Source organism: Blennius ocellaris (genome assembly GCF_963422515.1).
Source record: "Blennius ocellaris genome assembly, chromosome: 22".
NCBI lineage: Eukaryota > Metazoa > Chordata > Actinopteri > Blenniiformes > Blenniidae > Blennius > Blennius ocellaris.
Window position 1 is genome coordinate 21,530,918 of NC_137671.1, and position 23,803 is coordinate 21,554,720.

The following is a 23,803-nucleotide window of genomic DNA, read 5'->3' on the forward strand; positions in this document are numbered from 1 at the left end:
ATAAGTACATTTTACAACTCAGAATGCAGTAAGCACCCTGGAGGACCAGTTTTAGACCTCTTGCGATATGTTTCACTCCCCGTTTATATTGTTAACAGGTTAAAAATATATTTAATTTAAATACCGCTAAATGCAGCACACTCATTCACTCTCAAGGCACTTTTACAGAAAAAAACCCAACAGTTCCACATGAGCAAACAGAGGATAAGGTGGAAAAGAAAACTCCCCTTTTCCCGGGAGGGGGTTCTGGGAAAGTCTGCTTCTTTTGGCCAACAGTGAATGCTTCCCTGAGCTCTGATCCGGATCTAACAAGCGGACTCTGGTCCTCTTGAAAATGTCGGTCTCATGCAGGCGGATGCAGGGGGGACCTGACTTAGAGCGTAATGCATTTTGTCCATTAAAGAAACTCAGTTAGCGAATCAGAAGAAGCGGATGCAGAAAGAAGAAGTTGGAAAATATCTCGCGGTCAGACATGACTAATTACAGAAGAAGTAGTGTTGGAACCCGGCCTTCAGCCCGCATGTCCTTCCCAGGCTTTTGATCCTGAACATGATCGTCTGAAATAGTCTCAAAACCGCCAGAAACGTTTGACCATTTTTTTAAGCAAACATAGACACGTGCAATGTGCAGCACTGGGCACTGAATGTGTCTCACGCAGGAGCACGAGCAGAGTGTCCAGCTTCCATTGTTTGACATTTTCCTTCTTGGTGGGGGCCAAGCCCCGACAATAAGTTGGTCTTCAGCGCAATTGGTCAATTTGGCCATGGTGTCTGTTGCCACCTGTAATCAGACATCCTTAGCCAATGTGCGACAAAAACGCAGTGCGAATGTGTTGTTATCAGGAGCAGCTGATTTCTAATCTTTTGCTCTGCCATCATAGCTGATAGCAGAGCACCCTTATCCTGGAAGGAATGGTCAGAATGTTCGATTTTTAGTATCAAAGTTTACGCATAAACCGTGATCATAGTATTGCTGATGTTATTAACCTTCAGTAGAGGGGAAAACGTATGCATTAGCCCCGAGCAAATTAACCTAGCCACCATGGACTAAAGCGCAGGACTTCCTCTTTTGGTCCGGACCAATCAATGAGCCTTGTTTCTTCTTTAGTTTCTCTCTGGTCAGTGTTTGCTTTGGGCGATAGCCCCCCCAAACCAGCAGCTGTTGTAATTGCATGATGTTTTGGAGGTGGTTTGATCAGGTCTCACAATGGAGCGTGTTTCACGCTCCATTGTGAGAACCAAGCCAAGCCAAATGATTGCGTGAAAATTAATTGCACAGGATGTGAAGGCTGTAATAAGAGAAACTGAATTGAAATCAAAACGTAGCGGAACAAAAACCTACAATAATCAATTGCCGATTGAAAAATATCCAATCTTTTTTGTCCTAATCTTCACTTGTGATTTGATAATTAATCACAGTATTGGTTATGTATTTATGTAATGCAAAAGGAATTTTAAATGTGAACAAAAGACGTGACTGTTTGTGATGAATTCATATGGTCCCTGGCTTAATCAGGCTGGATGGACGGGAACGGAAATGGGTGAATTATGAAGCAGTTTCTGTGTTGCAGCTGAGCCGGTGAAGGATGGCCCACTTCCTCTCGTCGAGGAGCTGCACTTTGAGGTGGCTCCAGAGAACAAGGAGCTGAGGAAGCAGCTCTGTCCGTACGCCGCCGTGGGAGAATGTCGCTACGGGGTCAACTGTGCCTATCTGCACGGAGACGTGTGTGACATGTGCGGCCTCCAGGTGCTGCACCCCACTGACAGCAGCCAGCGCTCCGAACACACCAAGGTAGCAGCTGCTGGTCCTCCTGCAGAACTTCTGCTGCTTCTCTCACGCACCCTGTCTCCGTCTACTCATCCACCCAGATCCCACACAGTGCGAGAGCTGGGAGGTTTCATCCCTCCTCCCACTGCACGGGGATCTCTGTCCTGAAGCTCTGAGAGCTGATTCCTTGCCTTCCAGAGGGAAAAAAGTTAAATATCAAGATATTTTATTATGATGTTTCATTTCTGTGTCGCAATCTGTTTTGACAGAGTGATGGACATCATGGAGGGGGCAGCCCTTTAATCATTGTAGGGATTTCTTACCTCATAAGTATCACCGGGTACCATTTATGTTGTTTGGCTATCGACGATGATTAAAAATGATCAAAGATAGTTATTAATAATGTTATTGAAATTTAATCTGATGTGTATCAGAACCTCGGAGCTCCACCTGTCTTAACAGGAAATGATAGCCAATTCAGTTCTATCAGTCTCATAAGATATACTTAACAGTTCATCAGGAATTTGAATTAATAGTCAAATTAATTATAATTACCAGAATTAACAGTCAAGATTGAAGGATTTTGGAGTTCTTGACACAGAAGAGGTCGACATTTCATTCACCTTTGTGCTCATTAATAAAACAGCAAATATGATTCCAAACATTATATTTATTAACAATGAAAACAAATAAAACACAGATTCTAGCTACCTATTTACAGCTGTGTGTGTGTGTGTGTGTGTGTGTGTGTGTGTGTGTGTGTGTGTGTGTGTGTGTGTGTGTGTGTGTGTGTGTGTGTGTGTGTGTGTGTGTGTGTGTGTGTGTGTGTGTGTGTGTGTGTGTGTGTGTGTGTGTGTGTGTGTGTTGGGAGAGAAGTGGATCGAGTGTGTGTGGTTGGAACTACAAAACAAGATGGCGGATCACAAGAAGCTAGATTCAAATGGAGGTTATCAGAGAGCAGGAAGTCTGTCCTGGGTCTCCACCATGTGCTGGAGAACAATGGAACATGGAAGCTAGTCTTTAGCATCCGCTTCCTGTGTGTCTCTGCTAAAGGACCATTTCTAGAATGAGTTGATGTGAATGAGACTTGTTTTGTAAAACGTCAGGTGTCGTCAGATGGTGTTCAGTTACTGTGTGATGTTGTCTTTGATGTGATATGTGTAGGATTGTGAGTTAACTAGTTAGTAAAGCAAAGATTAGCATGCAGACCCTGTGTCTGTGGCAGAGCTAACGTTGGTTTACAGGTTGATAACTGCTCCTAATATCATTATCTATAGAACTCAATCACTGTAACAGAATCAACACATCTTCATAAAGTTAAACAGTTCTATCATAGCATCAGGTTTAACTAATCTCAGGTAAAGCCCAGTTGTTGTTCCCACTTCCTTGAAGGAGTTCCGTTGTTGTCCTGCTGGAGGGAAGCTGGTGTCTTCTCCTGTAGTTAGCACCTCCTGCTAACTGTGGTTGCTGGTTCTGCAGGCTGAGGAGAAGAAGATGGAGTTGATGTTTCAGGAGTCCTTCTTTGCAGCTCCTGGTTGTTCCTTTTGTCCAGACTGAGGAGCTGGTCGCTCAGGTCTGTGATGCTTTTCCTGCTGGTTGAGGAAAACACAAAGAAGTTCTGTGAGGCGTCGTTTCCCTGGTCCGTCCTGGAGGAACTGGTTGGTTTTCCTGGTTGATGGGAGATCAGACTCTGGGTGCTGGTCTCTGGATCAGGGGAAGCTCTGACCCTCGTGGTGGGTCAGCAGAGGAGTTGAGGAGTGAAGGCCCTGGTTGCAGGCCTCTGCTGTTAGCTGGATGCTAACGCTGGGCGACAGCTGAGCTGCTGGAATGCAGCTCCTCCCTGGTGTTCACAGGGGAAGACTGTTAAGACTGCCTTGAGGAGTCTCTTCCAGAGGCTTTTGGTCAAGGTTGGGGGATTCGAAGGTATGAAATTCAGAGAGCTTCAACCAATCAGTGACTGGCTGAGTGCATGGGGTAGTGTCTTTTGAACGGAAAGCCTGGGAGGATTTGCATGGGTCTGCCGTGACAAAAGGTCCCCCTTCAGGGTTTGATGCTCAGTTGTGTTCCTGAGTCAGAATTCATTTGTCATGATCGTGTATCATGACAAATGGAAATTGTCTTTCCTTGGAAATGAACAAACTTTCTTTGGTCTTGTGAGATCCCAACATCACTGAGAGCTGCCCCGTATCCATCCGTCCTGTTTAATTATATAGTCAGTGCAAGGCAGATACTATATCATCTGGATGTTGGAGGAGGAAGATGCTCTGCTATACTCTGGATAAAAGTGATGCTGATATGACTTCCACTTAGTCCCACAGATAACAACATGGACAAAGTCTGAGTTAGTTGTTAATGCTAACGGTGTTCTATTGAGAAGATCTGTTGTTCTGCTTCATCTCTTCCTCCCTCCAGGCCTGCATCGAAGCCCATGAGAAAGACATGGAGATCTCCTTCGCCATCCAGCGCAGTAAGGACATGATGTGCGGGGTGTGTATGGAGGTGGTGTTTGAAAAGGCCAACCCCAGCGAGCGGCGCTTCGGCATCCTGTCCAACTGCAGCCACTGCTACTGTCTGAAGTGTATCCGCAAGTGGAGGAGTGCCAAGCAGTTTGAGAGCAAAATCATCAAGTGAGCACGTCCTAACCCTTTACACAAGCTTTCTACATTATTCTACAGCTGAACCTGAAACTTATTTTGTCTTTTTAAACTTGGTCTATTTCCATCCTGACATCACTCAGTCAATCAACTTTATTTATATAGCACTTTTATATACAGAGAAGTAATACAAAGTACTTTAACAAGAATTAAAAACTGTGCAAAGATAAAATAGATGAATAAAAACAAATGAACACACACATGCAGAAACACACCATAAGTGAAGACATGCCTGGTGATATGAAGACATGGAGGACACTGAGGACTAAGGTGATATGAAGACATGGAGGACACTGAGGACTAAGGTGATATGAAGACATGGAGGACACTGAGGACTAAGGTGATATGAAGACATGGAGGACACTGAGGACTAAGGTGATATGAAGACATGGAGGACACTGAGGACTAAGGTGATATGAAGACATGGAGGACACTGAGGACTAAGGTGATATGAAGACATGGAGGACACTGAGGACTAAGGTGATATGAAGACATGGAGGACACTGAGGACTAAGGTGATATGAAGACATGGAGGACACCGAGGACTAAGGTGATATGAAGACATGGAGGACACCGAGGACTAAGGTGATATGAAGACATGGAGGACACCGAGGACTGAGGTGAGGAAAGGGACACATTTTGGACCGTCCACACTGGAGGTGGTACAGCCTCTAACCACCGGGGGCGCCGCCCCACAGACCCCCCTCAGGACAGACCAGCCAGTCCCACCACTACGTGGGGGACCAGCCAGGTCCCGGGGCAGGACACCAGGGGACGGTACCTCCAGCAGGGAACCAGGCCACCACCAGTGTAGCGCCCCCTAGAGGAACCACTGGAGATAAAAGATTCAGTTCAGAACCTAATAAAAGTAGATCATTACATCATGGATAAGTACATAAATAAATGGATCAAATACATATCTGTACATAAATATATATACACATACACATGTATAAAAACCCGTTAAAAGCCTAAAGGTGAGTTTTTAACCCTTTTTTAAAAAGCTCCACAGACTGTGCAGCCCTGAGGCTCCCCGGCAGGCTGTTCCACAAACGGGGGCCATAGGAGCTGAACCAGCCTCTCCGGGGGTCTTGGTCCTCGTTTGAGGGACAATTAAAAGACCGGTGCCGGAGGACCTCAGGGCCTGTGAGGGTTGATATGATAAAAGCAGGTCAGATAAATAAGAGGGTGCAAAACCATGAAGACACTTAAAAACTAGTAAAAGAAGCTTAAAATGGATCCTGAAGCCAACGGGGAGCCAATGCAGGGATTTTAAAACGGGCGTGATGTGGCCCCCTCTGGTCCTCGTCAGCACTCGTGCAGCAGAGTTTTGTAAGAGTTGTAGTGTTGATCAAGTTTTCTTGGGGAGACCAGAGAGCAGGGCATTACAATAGTCTCACTGACAGGAGATAAAAGCATTAGCTCCTCATCACAGAGATTCAGCTCAGGATCAACACTAATACCACAGTTTCTTTCCTCTGCCTGGTCTGTGTTTGCAGGTCGTGTCCAGAGTGTCGAATCACTTCCAATTTTGTCATCCCGAGTGAGTACTGGGTGGAAGACAAGGAAGACAAGCAGAAGCTCATCCAGAAATACAAAGACGGCATGGGGTACGGACTCAGCGACCACTAAACCCTTTCCTCAGTCCAGCTCACATGCAGTACAATGTGATTCCTGAACAGTGACTCCTAAGGAACCCAAAGAACACATTTCACACACCTTTCAGATTTTAGATCAACTGAACAAGCTCAGAAGTCATTTTCAATGACGACCATGTTCACTGGTGGACTTCTGCAGCCTTTATGGATGTTTTGACTGAATGTACTGTTTTTACTCGCGGTACAGGTGCAATGCTGACACTACTACAGTGGCCAGTAAGCTACCTCTCACTGGGCTCCTTTCTCATGATAGACATGCCAGGTCCGAGTCAAGTCAGATCCTTGTGATTAAAAAGCAAGTTGATGTTTTCTTGTGGGTCCATTTGGGCCTTCTGGTCCCACAGATGCTCTCTCTCCTTTCGTCCTGTTACCACGTGAACTTCCTGTTCCCCTGCAGCTCCAAGCCGTGTCGCTACTTCGATGAGGGCCGTGGAACGTGTCCTTTTGGCGCCAACTGCTTCTACAAGCACGCCTTCCCTGATGGACGGTTGGAAGAAGCTCAACCTCAACGCAGACAGACCGGCTCCAACAGCAGGAACAGGGTAACTCATCTCAGTAGCATGACACATCAACTCCACCTGCCCCACCAGCCCCACCAGCTCCCACTGCCCCACCAGCCCCACCAGCTCCCACTGCCCCACCAGCCCCACCAGCTCCCACTGCCCCATCAGCCCCACCAGCTCCCACTGCCCCATCAGCCCCACCAGCTCCCACTGCCCCATCAGCCCCACCAGCTCCCACTGCCCCATCAGCCCCACCAGCTCCCACTGCCCCACCAGCTCCCACTGCCCCACCAGCCTCACCAGCTCCCACTGCCCCACCAGCCTCACCAGCTCCCACTGCCCCACCAGCCTCACCAGCTCCCACTGCCCCATCAGCCCCATCAGCTCCCACTGCCCCATCAGCTCCCACTGCCCCATCAGCTCCCACTGCCCCATCAGCCCCATCAGCTCCACCTGCCCCATCAGCCCCATCAGCTCCCACTGCCCCATCAGCTCCACCTGCCCCATCAGCCCCATCACCTCCCACTGCCCCATAAGCCCCATCAGCTCCCACTGCCCCATCAGCCCCACCTGCCCCATCAGCCCCACCAGCTCCATCAGCCCCACCAGCTCCATCAGCCCCACCAGCTCCCCCTCCCCCATCAGCTCCCCCTTCCCCATCAGCTCTATGGAGTAATCTAATGCATTACTATTTCCTAACTAGTAATCTAATACATTACTATTTCCTAACTAGTAATCTAATACATTACTATTTCCTAACCAGTAATCTAATACATTACTATTTCCTAATCAGTAATGTAATGCATTACTATTTCCTAACTAGTAATCTAATACATTACTATTACCTAACCAGTAATCTAGTGCATTACTATTTCCTAACTAGTAATCTAATGCATTACTATTTCCTAACTAGTAATCTAATGCATTACTATTTCCTAACTAGTAATCTAATACATTACTATTTCCTAATCAGTAATGTAATGCATTACTATTTCCTAATCAGTAATGTAATGCATTACTATTTCCTAACTAGTAATCTAATACATTACTATTACCTAACCAGTAATCTAGTGCATTACTATTTCCTAACTAGTAATCTAATGCATTACTATTTCCTAACCAGTAATCTAATACATTACTATTTCCTAACCAGTAATCTAATGCATTACTATTTCCTAACCAGTAATCTAATGCATTACTATTTCCTAACCAGTAATCTAATGCATTACTATTTCCTAACCAGTAATCTAATACATTACTATTTCCTAACTAGTAATCTAATGCATTACTATTTCCTAACTAGTAATCTAATACATTACTATTTCCTAACTAGTAATCTAATACATTACTATTTCCTAACTAGTAATCTAATACATTACTATTTCCTAACTAGTAATCTAATACATTACTATTTCCTAACTAGTAATCTAATACATTACTATTTCCTAACTAGTAATCTAATACATTACTATTTCCTAACCAGTAATCTAGTGCATTACTATTTCCTAACCAGTAATCTAATGCATTACTATTTCCTAACCAGTAATCTAATACATTACTATTTCCTAACTAGTAATCTAATGCATTACTATTTCCTAACTAGTAATCTAATACATTACTATTTCCTAACTAGTAATCTAATACATTACTATTTCCTAATCAGTAATGTAATGCATTACTATTTCCTAACTAGTAATCTAATACATTACTATTACCTAACCAGTAATCTAGTGCATTACTATTTCCTAACTAGTAATCTAATGCATTACTATTTCCTAACCAGTAATCTAATACATTACTATTTCCTAACCAGTAATCTAATGCATTACTATTTCCTAACCAGTAATCTAATGCATTACTATTTCATAACCAGTAATCTAATACATTACTATTTCCTAACTAGTAATCTAATGCATTACTATTTCCTAACTAGTAATCTAATACATTACTATTTCCTAACTAGTAATCTAATACATTACTATTTCCTAACTAGTAATCTAATACATTACTATTTCCTAACTAGTAATCTAATACATTACTATTTCCTAACTAGTAATCTAATACATTACTATTTCCTAACCAGTAATCTAGTGCATTACTATTTCCTAACTAGTAATCTAATGCATTACTATTTCCTAACCAGTAATCTAATACATTAGTATTTCCTAACCAGTAATCTAATGCATTACTATTTCCTAACCAGTAATCTAATACATTACTATTTCCTAACCAGTAATCTAATGCATTACTATTTCCTAACCAGTAATCTAATACATTACTATTTCCTAACTAGTAATCTAATGCATTACTATTTCCTAACTAGTAATCTAATACATTACTATTTCCTAACTAGTAATCTAATACATTACTATTTCCTAACTAGTAATCTAATACATTACTATTTCCTAACTAGTAATCTAATACATTACTATTTCCTAACCAGTAATCAGATTAAAGTTACTTCTGGCGGTTAACAGTGCTTCTGTAAAGATGAAATCCCGAGTCCATGCCAGTTCCTTTGAATCGGGGAAGAGTTAGGCCGAGGCTGCTTTATTCTCCTCCACGTTTGTTCAACAGATGAGAGAGGCCTTTGTTTTTAATGGAATGGATAAATTGAGCCCACACTTTTTGAAATGTCTACTGTTTGTTTCTAAGAATGTAAGAAATTCTTTCCAAAGGCAAACGGGAAGATAATTCCCTAAACCACATTGTAATACCTGGCCTACTCGTACTTTACCATGTTAGAGGTATTGTCCTCTTTGCTTATAAAAAAAGGCATGTTTAAAAAGATTCTTTCATGACGTTTTAAATTATGAACAGCTGGGTTGTATTGTGGTTTCAAGCGAGCATTACTCGTCCCTGTCTGGCTGCCTAACATGCTCTGTGCCGCTGTTCCCGTGTTAGATCCTCCTGTAAATCACATTTCAGGCATTAAACTTAGTCAGAAGACTCAGTGGAGGAGGTTTTCATTGAGTCGTACAATTCAGAGATGATGCCCTTGCCAAAAAGATGTTTAATAAGAGTGTTCTCCAGTAGGGTCAAGGGTGGGCAGGACATGTATTGATTTTGATTTGCTCTCACAAAATTCCTTCACTTGAGATAATTGAAAAAAGTGCTTGCAAGGGATGTTGTTTTTTCTTATCAGCTCTTCGAATGTTAAAATATACCCGTTAATACCATAGATGTCCATAGATTTGTTCTATCCCTCTATCTGCCCACAGTTTAAAACCTGCATTCATTTTTCCTGGGGTGAAGAAAGTATTTCCCCAGATGGGGCTGAAACAAGAAAAGGAAGAGGAATCTTTTTGATATGTCCCAACTACTGCTATCATATTTTGGACTATAGGATTAGTGGAGAACTTTTTGAGTTATTTATATTCGTGTGAGTACAAGTAAGTGAGGAATGGGAGCTTTAAGGGGTATGACTCAATAACCCTCCATGGAAGAGATCCATCTGCTAAAATGAAAAATAAACATCCTTAGAAATCAGAAATCTTTATTGTCATGGTATCAATGTGACTGGACTGACCAGGAGTACCACTTCATACTAGGGCACTGTTTTCCTCCTCTGTCAAAGGGTACGTATAGAAGAGATGAGCACAACTTGTTGTGCCATAAGAAGTTACTGAATAGATTTTTCATTCTGGGGAAAAGATTTGGTGGAGGTGGCAAGGGGATATTTTGAAATAAGTATAGGAGTTTGGGAAGTATATTCATTTTGAGTATACCAATGATAGAGATGTGAATCTTTCAATTGTTTTGTAAATAGATGTAATCACTGGGTTATAATAAATTTCGTCTGTTTTCTAATTTAGGGGGGATTTGAATACCCAGGTAAGTAAAATAATCTACTGTTCTAAAATGGCAAGCAGGGATAGGAGGATTTATCCTCTCCTCTTTTTGAGATAATAATTCAAGATTTTGAATTCTTAATTTTATAGCCCGAGATTTTTCCAAATGACTTGATAAGGTCTTGAAGAAGTGGAATAAATCTATCCAATTTTTTAAGAAAAAAAGAACATTGTCTGCATGAAGAGCGATTCAATGCTCCATCTCTCATGTCTTTATACCTGTAATCATGTTATTTTCTCTCACAGCCATTGCAAATGGTTCAATTGCAATTATATATAGTAGGAGGGATAAGGGACATCCCTTTCTACAGCCTCTATTTATTATTATTAGTTTTGAGATATTGTTTTGGGTAATAATTTCTGCATAGGGATCCTTGTACAAAAGTTGAACCCAGTTACAGAAACCCTCCCCCAGGCCAAACGTCCAATCACTTCAAACAAATAGGTCCACAGGACTCAAACACCTTCTTTCCATCTAGTGCTCATAAGGCTGCATCTGACGCCCCCTCCTGGTCCTGCAAGATGTTCAAGACCCTTCTTACCTTCTGGAAACCCTGATGGCCAGTTCTGAAACCATTTTGGTCTTCCATTATTACACCTGGTCAAATAGACTCCAGTCTTCATCCATCCATCCATTGTCTACCGCTTTATCCGGGGCCGGGTCGCGGAGGCAGCAGTCTGAGCAGAGTGGCCCAGACTTCCCTCACCCCAGACACTTCCTCCAGCTCCTCCGGTGGCACCCCAAGGCGTTCCCAGGCCAGCCGAGAGACATAGTCCCTCCAGCATGTCCTGGGTCTGCCCCGAGGCCTCCTACCGGAGGGACATGCCCAGAACACCTCCCTAGGGAGGCGTCCGGGGGTCATCCGAAATAGATGCCCGAGCCACCTCAGCTGGCTCCTCTCGATGTGGAGGAGCAGCGGCATTACTCCGAGCTCCTCCCTGGTGACTGAGCTCCTCACCCTATCTCTAAGGGTGACTGAGCTCCTCACCCTATCTCTAAGGGTACACCCAGCCACCCTACGGAGGAAGCTCATTTCAGCCGCTTGTATCCGGGATCTCGTTCTTTCGGTCATGACCCATAGTTCATGACCATAGGTGAGGGTAGGAATGAAGATCGACCGGTAAATCGAGAGCTTCGCTTTTTGGCTCAGCTTTCTTCACCACGACGGACTGATACAACGTCCGCATAACTGCAGACGCTGCACCGATCCGCCTGTCGATCTCACGCTCCATCTTTCCCCCACTCGTGAACAAGACCCCAAGTTACTTGAACTCCTCCACTTGGGACAAGGGCACTCCACCGACCTGGAGGGGGCAAGACGCCTTTTTCCGGTCGAGAACCATGGCCTCGGATTTAGAGGTGCTGATCTTCATCCCAGCTGCTTCACACTCGGCTGTGAACCGTGTCAGTGCACGCTGGAGATCCAGTCTTGATGGGGCCAACAGGACCACATCATCCGCAAATAGCAGAGATGAGATCCTGTGGTCCCCAAACTGGACCCCCTCCGGCCCCCGGCTGTGCCTAGAAATTCTGTCCATATAGTGATGAACAGAACCGGTGATAAAGGACACCCCTGCCGGAGGCCAACGTGCACTGGGAACAGGTCCGACTTACTGCCGGCAATGCGAACCAGACTCCTGCTCCGGGAATACAAAGACCGAACAGCCTTCAACAAGGAGCACCCCTCACAGGACATCTCGGGGGACGCGGTCGAACGCCTTCTCCAGATCCACAAAACACATGTGGACTGGTTGGGCGAACTCCCACGAACCCTCAAGCACCTGGTGGAGGGTATAGAGCTGGTCCAGTGTTCCACGACCAGGACGAAAACCGCATTGTTCCTCTTGAATCTGAGGTTCGACTAATGGCCGGACCCTCCTCTCCAGTACCCTGGAATAGACTTTCCCGGGGAGGCTGAGGAGTGTGATCCCTCTGTAGTTGGAACACACCCTCCGATCCCCCTTTTTGAAGAGAGGGACCACCACCCCGGTCTGCCAGTCCAGAGGTACTGTCCCCGCCCGCCACGCGATGTTGCAGAGACGAGTCAGCCACGACAGTCCCTGCACATCCAGAGACTTAAGGAACTCTGGGCGAATCTCATCCACTCCCGGTGCCTTGCCACCGAGGAGCTTCACAACAACCTCGGTGACTTCAGCTTGGGAAATGGACGAGTCCACCTCTGACAACCCAACCTCTGCTTCTTCAATGGAAGACGTGGTGGTGGGATTGAGGAGGTCCTCGAAGTATTCCTTCCACCGCCCAACAATGTCCCCAGTTGAGGTCAACAGCTCCCCACTTCCACTGTAAACAGTGTTGGTGGAGAACTGCTTCCCCCGCCTGAGGCGCCGGACGGTTTGCCAGAATTTCCTCGAACTCCCTCGGGATCTGTGAGAAGCTCTCCCGGAGGTGGGAGTTGAAAACTGCGCGGACAGTGGGCTCGGCCAGATGTTCCCAGCAGACCCTCATAACACGTTTGGGCCTGCCGAGTCTATCCGGCCTCCTCCCAGTCCAGCGCATCCAACTCACCACCAGGTGGTGATCAGTTTACAGCTCTGCCCCTCTCTTTACCCGAGTGTCCAAGACACGCGGCCAGAGATCAGATGACACGACCACAAAGGACATCATTGACCTCCGGCCTAGGGTGTCCTGGTGCCACGTGCACTTATGGACACCCCTGTGCTCGAACATGGTGTTCGTTATGGACAAGCTGTGACTGGCACAGAAGTCCAATAACAGAACACCGCTCGGGTTCAGATCGGGGAGGCCGTTCCTCCCAATCACCCCCTTCCAAGTCTCGCTGTCATTGCCCACGTGGGCGTTGAAGTCCCCCGGGAGAACAATGGAGTCCCCAGTTGGAGCACTATCCAGCACCCCTCCCAGGGACTCCAAGAAGGTTGGGTACTCTGAACTGCTGTTCGGTGCATAGGCCGAGACAACAGTCAGAGACCTGTCCCCTACTCGAAGGCGTAGGGACGCAACCCTCTCGTTCACCGGGGTGAACTCCAACACATGGCGCCTTACACCGCGGGCAACTCCAGAGCAGTGGAGTATCCAGCCCCTGTCGAGGAGCTGGGTTCCAGAGTCCAAGCTGATAGTGGAGGTGAGCCTGACTATATCTAGACGGTATCTCTCAGCCTCCCTCACAAGCTCGGGCTCCTTCCCCCCCAGCGAGGTCACATTCCATGTCCCAAAAGCCAGAGTCTGTGTCCGGGGATCGGGTCGTCGAGGCCCCTGCCGTCGACTGCCACCCAATCCACACTGCACCCGACCCCTACGGCAGCCTCTGTAGGTGGTGGGCCCACAGGAGGATGAGGAGGAGGGGCCCGCGTCGTCCCTTCGGGCTAAGCCCGGCCGAGTCCCGCGGGCAAGAACCCGGCCACCAGGCGCTCGCGTGTGAGCCTCCACCCCGGGTCTGGCTCCAGGGTGTGGCCCCGGCTGCGCCAAACCGGGCGACGTCTCCATGCTCCTCGTGCGTGTATCCATGGGGGTCTTGTGAACTGCTTTTAGTCTGACCCGTCGCCTCGGACCTGTTTGCCTTGGGAGACCCTACTGGGGGGGCAAGCCCCCCGGCAACATAGCTCCGAGGGTCATTCGGGTGCTCAAACTCCCCCACCACGATAAGGTTGCAGTTCAAGGGGGAGTGCAGTTCAAGGGGGAGAGACTCCAGTCTTTTAGCTAATATTCTGTAGAGTATTTTCAGGTCCGAGTTCAGAAGGCTGATCGGCCTCATGTTTTCGCACTTATCGTTGGGTTTACGGGGATTCGAGGGTAGCGTGATCAGGGCACCCCAAAGGAAGGGGGAGTATCCCTTTTTGAAAGGTTTCTCCCCTTGGTCAAAGATGCACTGTTTTAGTTTGAATAGGTTAACAACAGCTTTGGATGCTGTAATTTCATTATATTGTGCTCTCAGACGTAATAGATCCTGATGGGTCTTAGTACAGTGGTTTCTAAATTAAATATCTTCCATTGTTTTTATTTTTATTTCTAATAACAAGTTTTGTGTTTAGCTTTTTTTGATTCGGAGCTTGTGAAGTTAAACCTCTAAGGAAGGCCTTGAACGCCTCCCATCTGATGCTTGCAGACGTCTCTTTGGTATTAATCATGAAGTATTCATCTATTTGTTTTCCATGGAAATTAATTAGATCTGGGTCCTGAAGCCTATTTTGTTGACATTTCCATTTGGGGGTCACATTGCTGTCCTGGGACAATGTAAACTAGGTTATTTTTAACAAGGTCCAAGATTAAAATGCTCTCATAGTGGCAGTCCTTAAGTGTATATGCTAAACTCAGAGATTATGAAGTAATCTATTCGTGAGTATGAGTTGAGTTCCAGAAAAACATGAATACAGTTGTCCCTCACTATAACGTAGTTCCTCTTTCACGGCCTCGCTGTTTGGCAGATTTTTGTGTGTGCAATTTTGCATGCTTTTTTTTATTTAACGCGCACAGTGTTCTGCATCCTGATTGGCTCAGGGACTGTAGACCCTTGTCAATCAATCTCCGTGCCGTGTCTTTTGTACGCAAATGCGTTCGACTTGCATATACATCAGTGTTTGATCGATAGCAGTGAGACTCTGAAGTGCTGAATGTAAGTTTTGTTCCTGACAAACCCACAATGTCGACAAAACGTTCTGCACCGACAAAGGAACCTGCAGTCGCAGACAAAAGGCAGAGGAATGTTTACGTTTTGAAATCTATCAAAGTTTGAACCTTGGGAGTGTTTAAACAAGAGAAATGTGAGAAAATGTTCATTCCTGTCTGAGAAAAGTGTATAAAGTGTGTGGTGATGGCTTTTACAGCCTTAAAACATATAGAATACTTGTAAAATATAAAATAAAAGTTAATTACTTCGAGGATTTCACTTATTGCGGGTTGTTTTTAGAACATAGCCCCACGATAAACGAGGGAACACTGTATACTGTTGCATCAGTGTTTCTATCTTTCCATATATCCCTCAGATTTAGTTATAACTGCTGTACTTTTAGTATGGGTTGTATCTAAATTAGTTGATCTGTCTTTACCGGGAACAGGTGCACAATTAAAATCTCCTGCAATAATAGCATGCCTGTTAAGTGTTGACAAAGTAAGGAATAAATTACTGAAAACGTTTGGGTCGTCCTGATTTGGAGTGTAAATATGAACTAAATTAAGACATTCAGTGAAAATGTTACCTTTATGACTTTCAGTGAAATAGAGCCATGGTTAAGGGTCATGACACCTCTTGCCTCAGTAGTGAAAGGTGCCATCTCCTCTTGATCCTTAACTCCTCATCCACTGCCAGATGTGTTTCTTGAAGAAACATTATTTTAGACTTATGCTAATTAGCTGACATCAGTCCGAGTTACTCGGGGTGCAGCCACACAATGAAAAAAACTATCTTTTTTTCCTGTCTTGCTCCTCCTGCTGCTAGCGTCAGTAGCTTCTGCAGTAGCTTGTAGTCCCTGATTGTTGTGGGTATTTGATGACATCACGGACATCATGTGGGACATCATCTTCTTTTCACAGAAGATTATCTTTGCTGTCTTTGCACGAGCCGGGGTTTTAGAATTTCCCCACTCTGGGACCCGTGTTCAACAAAAACTGTTGCCATGCTTCTAAAACCACCTCATGTGGACCACAGGCCAGAAACATCTGGTTCTGGTGAACCAGGTTCCTGGTGTGGACGACAGGCCAGAAACATCTGGTTCAGGTGAACCAGGTTCCTGGTTTGGACGACAGGCCAGAAACATCTGGTTCAGGTGAACCAGGTTCCTGGTGTGGACGACAGGCCAGAAACATCTGGTTCAGGTGAACCAGGTTCCTGGTGTGGACGACAGGCCAGAAACATCTGGTTCTGGTGAACCAGGTTCCTGGTGTGGACGACAGGCCAGAAACATCTGGTTCTGGTGAACCAGGTTCCTGGTGTGGACAACAGGCTATAAACATCTGGTTTAGCTGAACCAGGTTCAGGTGAACCAGGTTCCTGGTGTGGACGACAGGCCAGAAACATCTGGTTCTGGTGAACCAGGTTCCTGGTGTGGACGACAGGCCACAAACATCTGGTTCAGGTGAACCAGGTTCCTGGTGTGGACGACAGGCCAGAAACATCTGGTTCTGGTGAACCAGGTTCCTGGTGTGGACGACAGGCCAGAAACATCTGGTTCTGGTGAACCAGTTTCCTGGTGTGGACGACAGGCCACAAACATCTGGTGCTTGTGAACCAGGTTCCTGGTGTGGACGGCCCCTCCATCTGTCTTTCCTCCTCTTGAATGCTTTTTTTATGAAGTCCTCCATATCCGCTGGCTTGTCAAAAATCCATGTTGCCCTTGTAGATCAGCAGTAATTTTGCAGGGAACCGTGCTCCGTGCCTGATCCCGATGTTTCGAAGCTTCTGTCTGTCTCAGGTCGTGGATAGCCTTGTGTTTATTATGCATCCCAGTTGCCAGGTCCGGATAAAACCACACTGCTCTATCCTTTAGTATCTCCATTTTGTTCTGCAGCTCCTTCAGAACCAACATTTTATCTCTGTCGGACAAATACTTCATGATTAAGGTTCTTGGGGTTGCGACTCAGTCCGACTCGGTGCGCTCTTTCAATGGTTTACCCAGGGGTGGGCCATCCTGGTCCTGGAGGGCCGCAGTCCTGCAGGTTTTAGACGTTTCCCTGCTCAAACACACCTGTTATGATGAGGCTCTGCAGAAAGCTTGACAAGGAGCCACTGATTGCTGTATTGATGTGAGGAGACGTCTAAAGCGTGCAGGGCTGCGGCCCTCCAGGATCAGGATTGCCCACCCCTGGTTTAGCCTCTTAACTGCCCAGAGTGTCTGGGATCCAGCCTTGAGGAAAGAATTGGAACTAACCATCATCATCAATAAACCTTAACATTGTAATAAGCCCCCCTTTTTAAATCAGTGAATCAATGAAAGACTTTATTTGTCCGGGAGGTCAAATAGAGCAGGCAGTGCAAATAAATAAATAAATAGTGCAACAACAGACTACAACTACATCCCTGGGTAAATAAATAGCAGTAATAGTAAAAATGTGATAATAAAACCATGAGTCAGATATAAATACAACAAAGAATGAAGTTCAAAGATTAAATATGTAACAGCAGGAGGTCAAAGGCTAAACGTGTAACAGCAGGAGGTCAAAGGCTAAACGTGTAACAGCAGGAGGTCAAAGGCTAAACGTGTACCAGCAGGAGGTCAAAGGCTAAACGTGTACCAGCAGGAGGTCAAAGGCTAAACGTGTACCAGCAGGAGGTCAAAGGCTAAACGTGTACCAGCAGGAGGTCAAAGGCTAAACGTGTACCAGCAGGAGGTCAAAGGTTACATGTGTACCAGCAGGAGGTCAAAGGTTAAATGTGTACCAGCAGGGGGTCAAAGGTTAAATATGTACCAGCAGGGGGTCAAAGGTTAAATATGTACCAGCAGGGGGTCAAAGGTTAAATGTGTACCAGCAGGAGGTCAAAGGTTAAACATGTAACCACAGGTCAAAGGTTAAACGTGTAACAGCAGGGGGTCAAAGGTTAAACGTGTACCAGCAGGGGGTCAAAGGTTAAACGTGTACCAGCAGGAGGTCAAAGGTTAAACGTGTACCAGCAGGGGGTCAAAGGTTAAACGTGTACCAGCAGGAGGTCAAAGGTTAAACGTGTACCAGCAGGGGGTCAAAGGTTAAACGTGTACCAGCAGGAGGTCAAAGGTTAAACGTGTGACAGCAGGAGGTCAAAGGTTAAACGTGTGACAGCAGGAGGTCAAAGGTTAAACGTGTAACAGCAGGGGGTCAAAGGTTAAACATGTAGCCACAGGTCAAAGGTTAAATGTGTACCAGCAGGAGGTCAAAGGTTAAATGTGTACCAGCAGGTGCAGGAAGCAGCAATCAGCAGTTTTGAGCAAAACCAGTTGTAATTTCTATGTTCAGATGATGGGGGGTGGTGAAAGTAACTTGTAATCTAGCATTGTTACTTTTGAAGACAAGTGATGTGTGAAGTAACTAAGTTACTTTTTAAAGGAGTAGCTGGTAATCAGTAATGGGATTAGTTTTTTCAAGACATTTTGTGGCCTTCTCTAAAAGAACAGCTCGGTGTGTGTCAGGTTCCCACAGTAGCGTCTGCCAGGCGCCTCTAGCAGTGAACAGTTGCTTCTGTTCCTCCCCACACAGCAGCTCAGCTTCAGCTTGTTCCAGTGACAGTCTAGTATGAGAGAAATACCCAGTGGAGCCGTGTCACCAGGTCTGCTTCCGTTTCATTTCAAAACTGAGGAGGAAAAGAAACGTCTCCAGTCTCTGTCTGTTTTTCACTCAGGAGTTGAAAGTTGAAGTTCACTGAATGGATGAAGCTTCACCAACAAGATATGAACTTGACCGTGGAGTTTGGTTTCAATGTGGGACTGAAGCTCCAATCAGGTGGATTAATTGTACAGAGCAGAGGTGTGGTGTGTGTCGTTTTCCGTCTTCACTGTAACATGTGAGAGGCTGTTGATCTTCTGATTTTCTCTTTTCTGTCCAATAAGAAAGAAGCTGATGACATGGAGTGTGCGCTCCTGATTGGTTCTGCAGAAACAATGGCGAAGGTATTAAAGCGTGTTGGAACTGTTTCCCCTCAGAACTCGCGGCGGACGCCACTCTGGGACATCTTCGATGAGAGGGAAAGCACAGACTCGTTTGACAACGACGACGAGGAGATGGTGACATTTGAGCTGAGTGAGATGCTGCTCATGCTGCTGGCTGCAGGAACCGACGACGAGGTGACAGACTCAGAGGACGAGTGGGACTTGTTTCACGAGGAGCTGGACGATTTCTATGAGATTTACCTATAGCAGCCCCCCCCATGTATACTAGACACTAGAATGGACTGTCTTGTGCAAGTGATGGACAGTAGCTTTCCTCCCGCCCCCTCGTATTGTGGCAGTGCCTTGAAGCAGGCCATTAAGAAATGAACTTATAAAGCAGAAACAAGTTCAAAGTGAGTGCGCTCGTGCTAAAACTTTTCTAGACATCTATTCTCGTCAGTCTTTCTTCTGCGGTTCTTGTCCAGATTGGAATAAAAAGAGGTCAATATGAGATTTAACAAAGTGATAAGTTTCCTCAGATACTAAAGCGCTCCAGGTTTGCCGTGTTGATCCTCCACCCAGGTGTTTGTACATACTGAGACTCAACATGCACTTCAGCACCATTTACTGTACCTGTCAGGGCATGTTGTTAGATTTTTACATGTGGTTTTTGAAGGCCGACACCTTTTTTTTTTCTGTTTATTGACGCTGCTGATAGCCGATATATTGTGCTGATGTTTAATGAATTGACAATAATCACTTTGTTGTACAGTAGAGTATATCCAGTGTCCCCAGGCGTGCTGTTTATTCTCTTCTAACGACTTCAGACTCCGAACAAGCTTCAGTCTGTCTGAGAGCGCTGGACCTGATGCACAATCTTCAATTACTGAACAGCTCAGAGGTCAAAGGTCAGCAACACACGGCTCTTCAAACCAGATGTGAAACAACAATTTTATGACATTTTTAATATGGCTCTTTGACCAGATGAAAGAAATGTTGAGCACTTTGTAAAGTAAAACATGCTTCACATCCTCACACTCTTTAAGTACTTGAAGGTAATTGAGAAAAGATAAACCTACTCAATACAATAATAAAAAAGTGAGCAGTTCTTCAATTGTTGACCTCAAATTCATGAATGCAACATGCACGGCATATAGAAGAAATTTAAAAAGCACAGACTCGTCCTGGGTCCAGGAAGAAGTTTCCCAGTTCAAAGAGCCGTGAGGAAGAAGTGAGCTGTTCAGTAGTGAGCGTGTCCTGGACCAGTCCAGTGTGTCCTGTGGAGGACGACCAGTCCCCCCGGGGAGGACGCTGACTGGCTGAGCAGAGCAGAGCAGTGACTGGAGGACCACATTCACACATGTTGGACTCCTTTGGAATGAATATGTTTATACAGAAATGTGTGTTTTCTATGTTCCACAGCCATCCATCCTAACTTGAAATTAAAGTTTATTATCAACCTCTGGAGTGAGTGTGGTCTCTCTCCCTGCCACATCTCATCACATTCCTGGTTTTAAAGAGTGAAATCTGGACAGGAAGTCAGAAAAGAGGCACAAATCTCTCTAAAATATTTGCCACATAATCTGGGAAATGATTCTAAGAAAGAAGATTCTAATTCTGACTTCTGAGAAGGTAAAACAAATGACATCTATTTTCTAAATGAAATCTGTCCAACAGTCGAGCGAGATTTTTTATTTTTTTTAATCTGTAACTTGGAAGAAAGTCAAAGTTCCGAGAAGGTAAACAACATGATTGTTTTAAAATCAAGTTTATCTGGCTTTAGTGTGACTTAAAGTCTAAATTTTGAGATTCAAATGATAAAACCAATAAAAAACTGATTCAAAACAAGAACATATTTCCTCTTGGGAATTTATTTCTCTTCAGTGTGAATAAAAATAATGTGATGAGACTGGCCTCGCCTCTTCCCCCTCATCTCCTCCCCTCCCTCTCCTCTCATCCTCATCTCCTCCCCCTCTCTCCTCTCATCCTCATCTCCCCTCTCTCTCCTCTCATCCTCATCTCCTCTCCTCTCATCCTCATCTCCCCTCTCTCTCCTCTCATCCTCATCTCCTCTCTCTCCTCTCCTCCCTCTCCTCTCATCCTCATCTCCTCCCCTCTCTCCTCTCATCTCCTCCCCTCTCATCCTCATCTACCCCTCTCCTCTCATCCTCATCTCCTCCCCTCTCATCCTCATCTCCTCCCCTCCCTCTCCTCTCATCCTCATCTCCTCCCCTCCCTCTTCTCTCATCCTTATCTCCTCTCATCCTCATCTCCCCTCCCTCTCTCATCAGCTCCTCCACTCTCTCCTCTCATCCTCATCTTCACCCTCTTCCTCTCATCCTCATCTCCTCCCCGCTCTCTCCTCTCATCCTCATCTCTGCCCCTCCCTCTCCTCTCATCCTCATCTCCTCCCCTCATCCTCATCTCCTCCCCTCCCTCTCCTCTCATCCCCGGCCCTGCCTCCCCTCTCATCCCCGGCCCTGCCTCCCCTCCTAATCCTCATCTCCTCCCCTCCCTCTCCTCTCATCCTCATCTCCTCCCCTCCCTCTCCTCTCATCCTCATCTCCCCTCCCTCTCCTCTCATCCTCATCTTCACCCTCATCTCCTCTCAACCTCATCTCCTCCCCTCCCTCTCCTCTCATCCTCATCTGCCCTCTCTCTCCTCTCATCCTCATCTCCTCCCCTCACTCTTCTCTCATCCTCATCTCCTCCCCTCTCTCCTCTCATCGTCATCTTCACCCTCTTCCTCTCCTCTCATCCTCATCTCCTCCCCTCCCTCCCCTCCTCATCCTCATCTCCTCCCCTCTCTCCTCTCATCCTCATCTTCACCCTATTCCTCTCCTCTCATCCTCATCTCCTCCCCCTCTCCTCTCATCCTCATCTTCACCCTCATCTCCTCTCAACCTCATCTCCTCCCCTCCCTCTCCTCTCATCCTCATCTGCCCTCTCTCTCCTCTCATCCTCATCTCCTCCCCTCACTCTTCTCTCATCCTCATCTCCTCCCCTCTCTCCTCTCATCGTCATCTTCACCCTCTTCCTCTCCTCTCATCCTCATCTCCTCCCCTCCCTCCCCTCATCATCCTCATCTCCCCTCTCTCCTCTCATCCTCATCTCCTCCCCTCTCTCCTTTCATCCTCATCTTCACCCTCTTCCTCTCCTCCCCCTCCTCTCATCCTCATCTTCACCCTCTTCCTCTCCTCTCATCCTCATCTCCTCCCCCTCTCCTCTCATCCTCATCTTCACCCTCTTCCTCTCCTCTCATCCTCATCTCCTCCCCTCTCTCTCCTCTCATCCTCATCTCCCCTCCATCTCCTCTCATCCTCATCTCCTCCCCTCCCTCTCCTCTCATCCTTATCTCCTCCCCTCTCTCTCCTCTCATCCTCATCTCTCCTCCCCTCCCTCTTCTCTCATCCTCATCTCCCCTCTCTCTCCTCTCATCCTCATCTCCTCCCCTCTCTCTCCTCTCATCCTCATCTCCCCTCCCTCTCCTCTCATCCTCATCTCCTCCCCTCCCTCTCCTCTTATCCTTATCTCCTCCCCTCTCATCCTCATCTCCCCTCACTCTCCTCCCCTCCCTCTCCTCTCATCCTCATCTTCACCCTCATCCTCTCCTCTCATCCTCATCTCCACCCCTCCTCATCCTCATCTCCTCCCCTCTCGCTCCTCTCATCCTCATCTCCCCTCCCTCTCCTCTCATCCTCATCTCCTCCCCTCCCTCCTCATCTCCTCCCCTCTCTCCTCTCATCCTCATCTTCACCCTCTTCCTCTCCTCTCATCCTCATCTCCTCCCCTCTCATCCTCATCTCCTCCCCTCTCTCCTCTCATCCTCATCTTCACCCTCTTCCTCTCCTCTCATCCTCATCTCCTCCCCTCCTCATCCTCATCTCCTCCCCTCCCTCTCCTCTCATCCTCATCTTCACCCTCTTCCTCTCCTCTCATCCTCATCTCCTCCCCTCCTCATCCTCATCTCCTCCCCTCCCTCTCCTCTCATCCTCATTTCCCCTCCCTCTCCTCTCATCCTCATCTCCTCCCCTCCCTCCCCTCCTCATCCTCATCTCCTCCCCTCTCTCCTCTCATCCTCATCTTCACCCTATTCCTCTCCTCTCATCCTCATCCTCATCTCCTCCCCCTCTCCTCTCATCCCCATCTTCACCCTCTTCATCTCCTCTCATCCTCATCTCCTCCCCTCCCTCTCCTCTCATCCTCATCTCCTCCCCTCACTCTTCTCTCATCCTCATCTCCTCCCCTCTCTCCTCTCATCGTCATCTTCACCCTCTTCCTCTCCTCTCATCCTCATCTCCTCCCCTCCCCATCCTCATCTCCCCTCTCATCCTCATCTCCTCCCCTCTCTCTCCTTTCATCCTCATCTTCACCCTCTTCCTCTCCTCCCCCCTCCTCTCATCCTCATCTTCACCCTCTTCCTCTCCTCTCATCCTCATCTCCTCCCCCTCTCCTCTCATCCTCATCTTCACCCTCTTCCTCTCCTCTCATCCTCATCTCCTCCCCTCTCTCTCCTCTCATCCTCATCTCCCCTCCCTCTCCTCTCATCCTCATCTCCTCCCCTCCCTCTCCTCTCATCCTTATCTCCTCCCCTCTCTCTCCTCTCATCCTCATCTCTCCTCCCCTCCCTCTTCTCTCATCCTCATCTCCCCTCTCTCTCCTCTCATCCTCATCTCCTCCCCTCTCTCCTCTCATCCTCATCTCCTCCCCTCTCTCTCCTCTCATCCTCATCTCCCCTCCCTCTCCTCTCATCCTCATCTCCTGCCCTCCCTCTCCTCTTATCCTTATCTCCTCCCCTCTCATCCTCATCTCCCCTCACTCTCCTCCCTCCCTCTCCTCTC

General features: G+C 46.7%; 1 protein-coding gene across 1 annotated transcript in view; it reads left to right on the top strand.

Annotated features, from left to right (window-relative positions):
* The window catches only part of mkrn1 (makorin, ring finger protein, 1), a gene marked incomplete at its 5' end in the record, with an annotated part of 37,230 nt that extends 16,846 nt beyond the window's left edge, over positions 1 to 20,384 (top strand). The window contains 5 exons of the mRNA XM_080518162.1: positions 1,571 to 1,791; positions 4,180 to 4,394; positions 5,921 to 6,031; positions 6,477 to 6,621; positions 19,017 to 20,384. Coding sequence (XP_080374288.1) covers positions 1,571 to 1,791; positions 4,180 to 4,394; positions 5,921 to 6,031; positions 6,477 to 6,621; positions 19,017 to 19,229 — 905 coding nt within the window. The 3' untranslated portion in view covers positions 19,230 to 20,384. The remainder of the gene's footprint in view (positions 1 to 1,570; positions 1,792 to 4,179; positions 4,395 to 5,920; positions 6,032 to 6,476; positions 6,622 to 19,016) is intronic.
* Between the last annotated feature and the right edge of the window lie 3,419 nt (positions 20,385 to 23,803).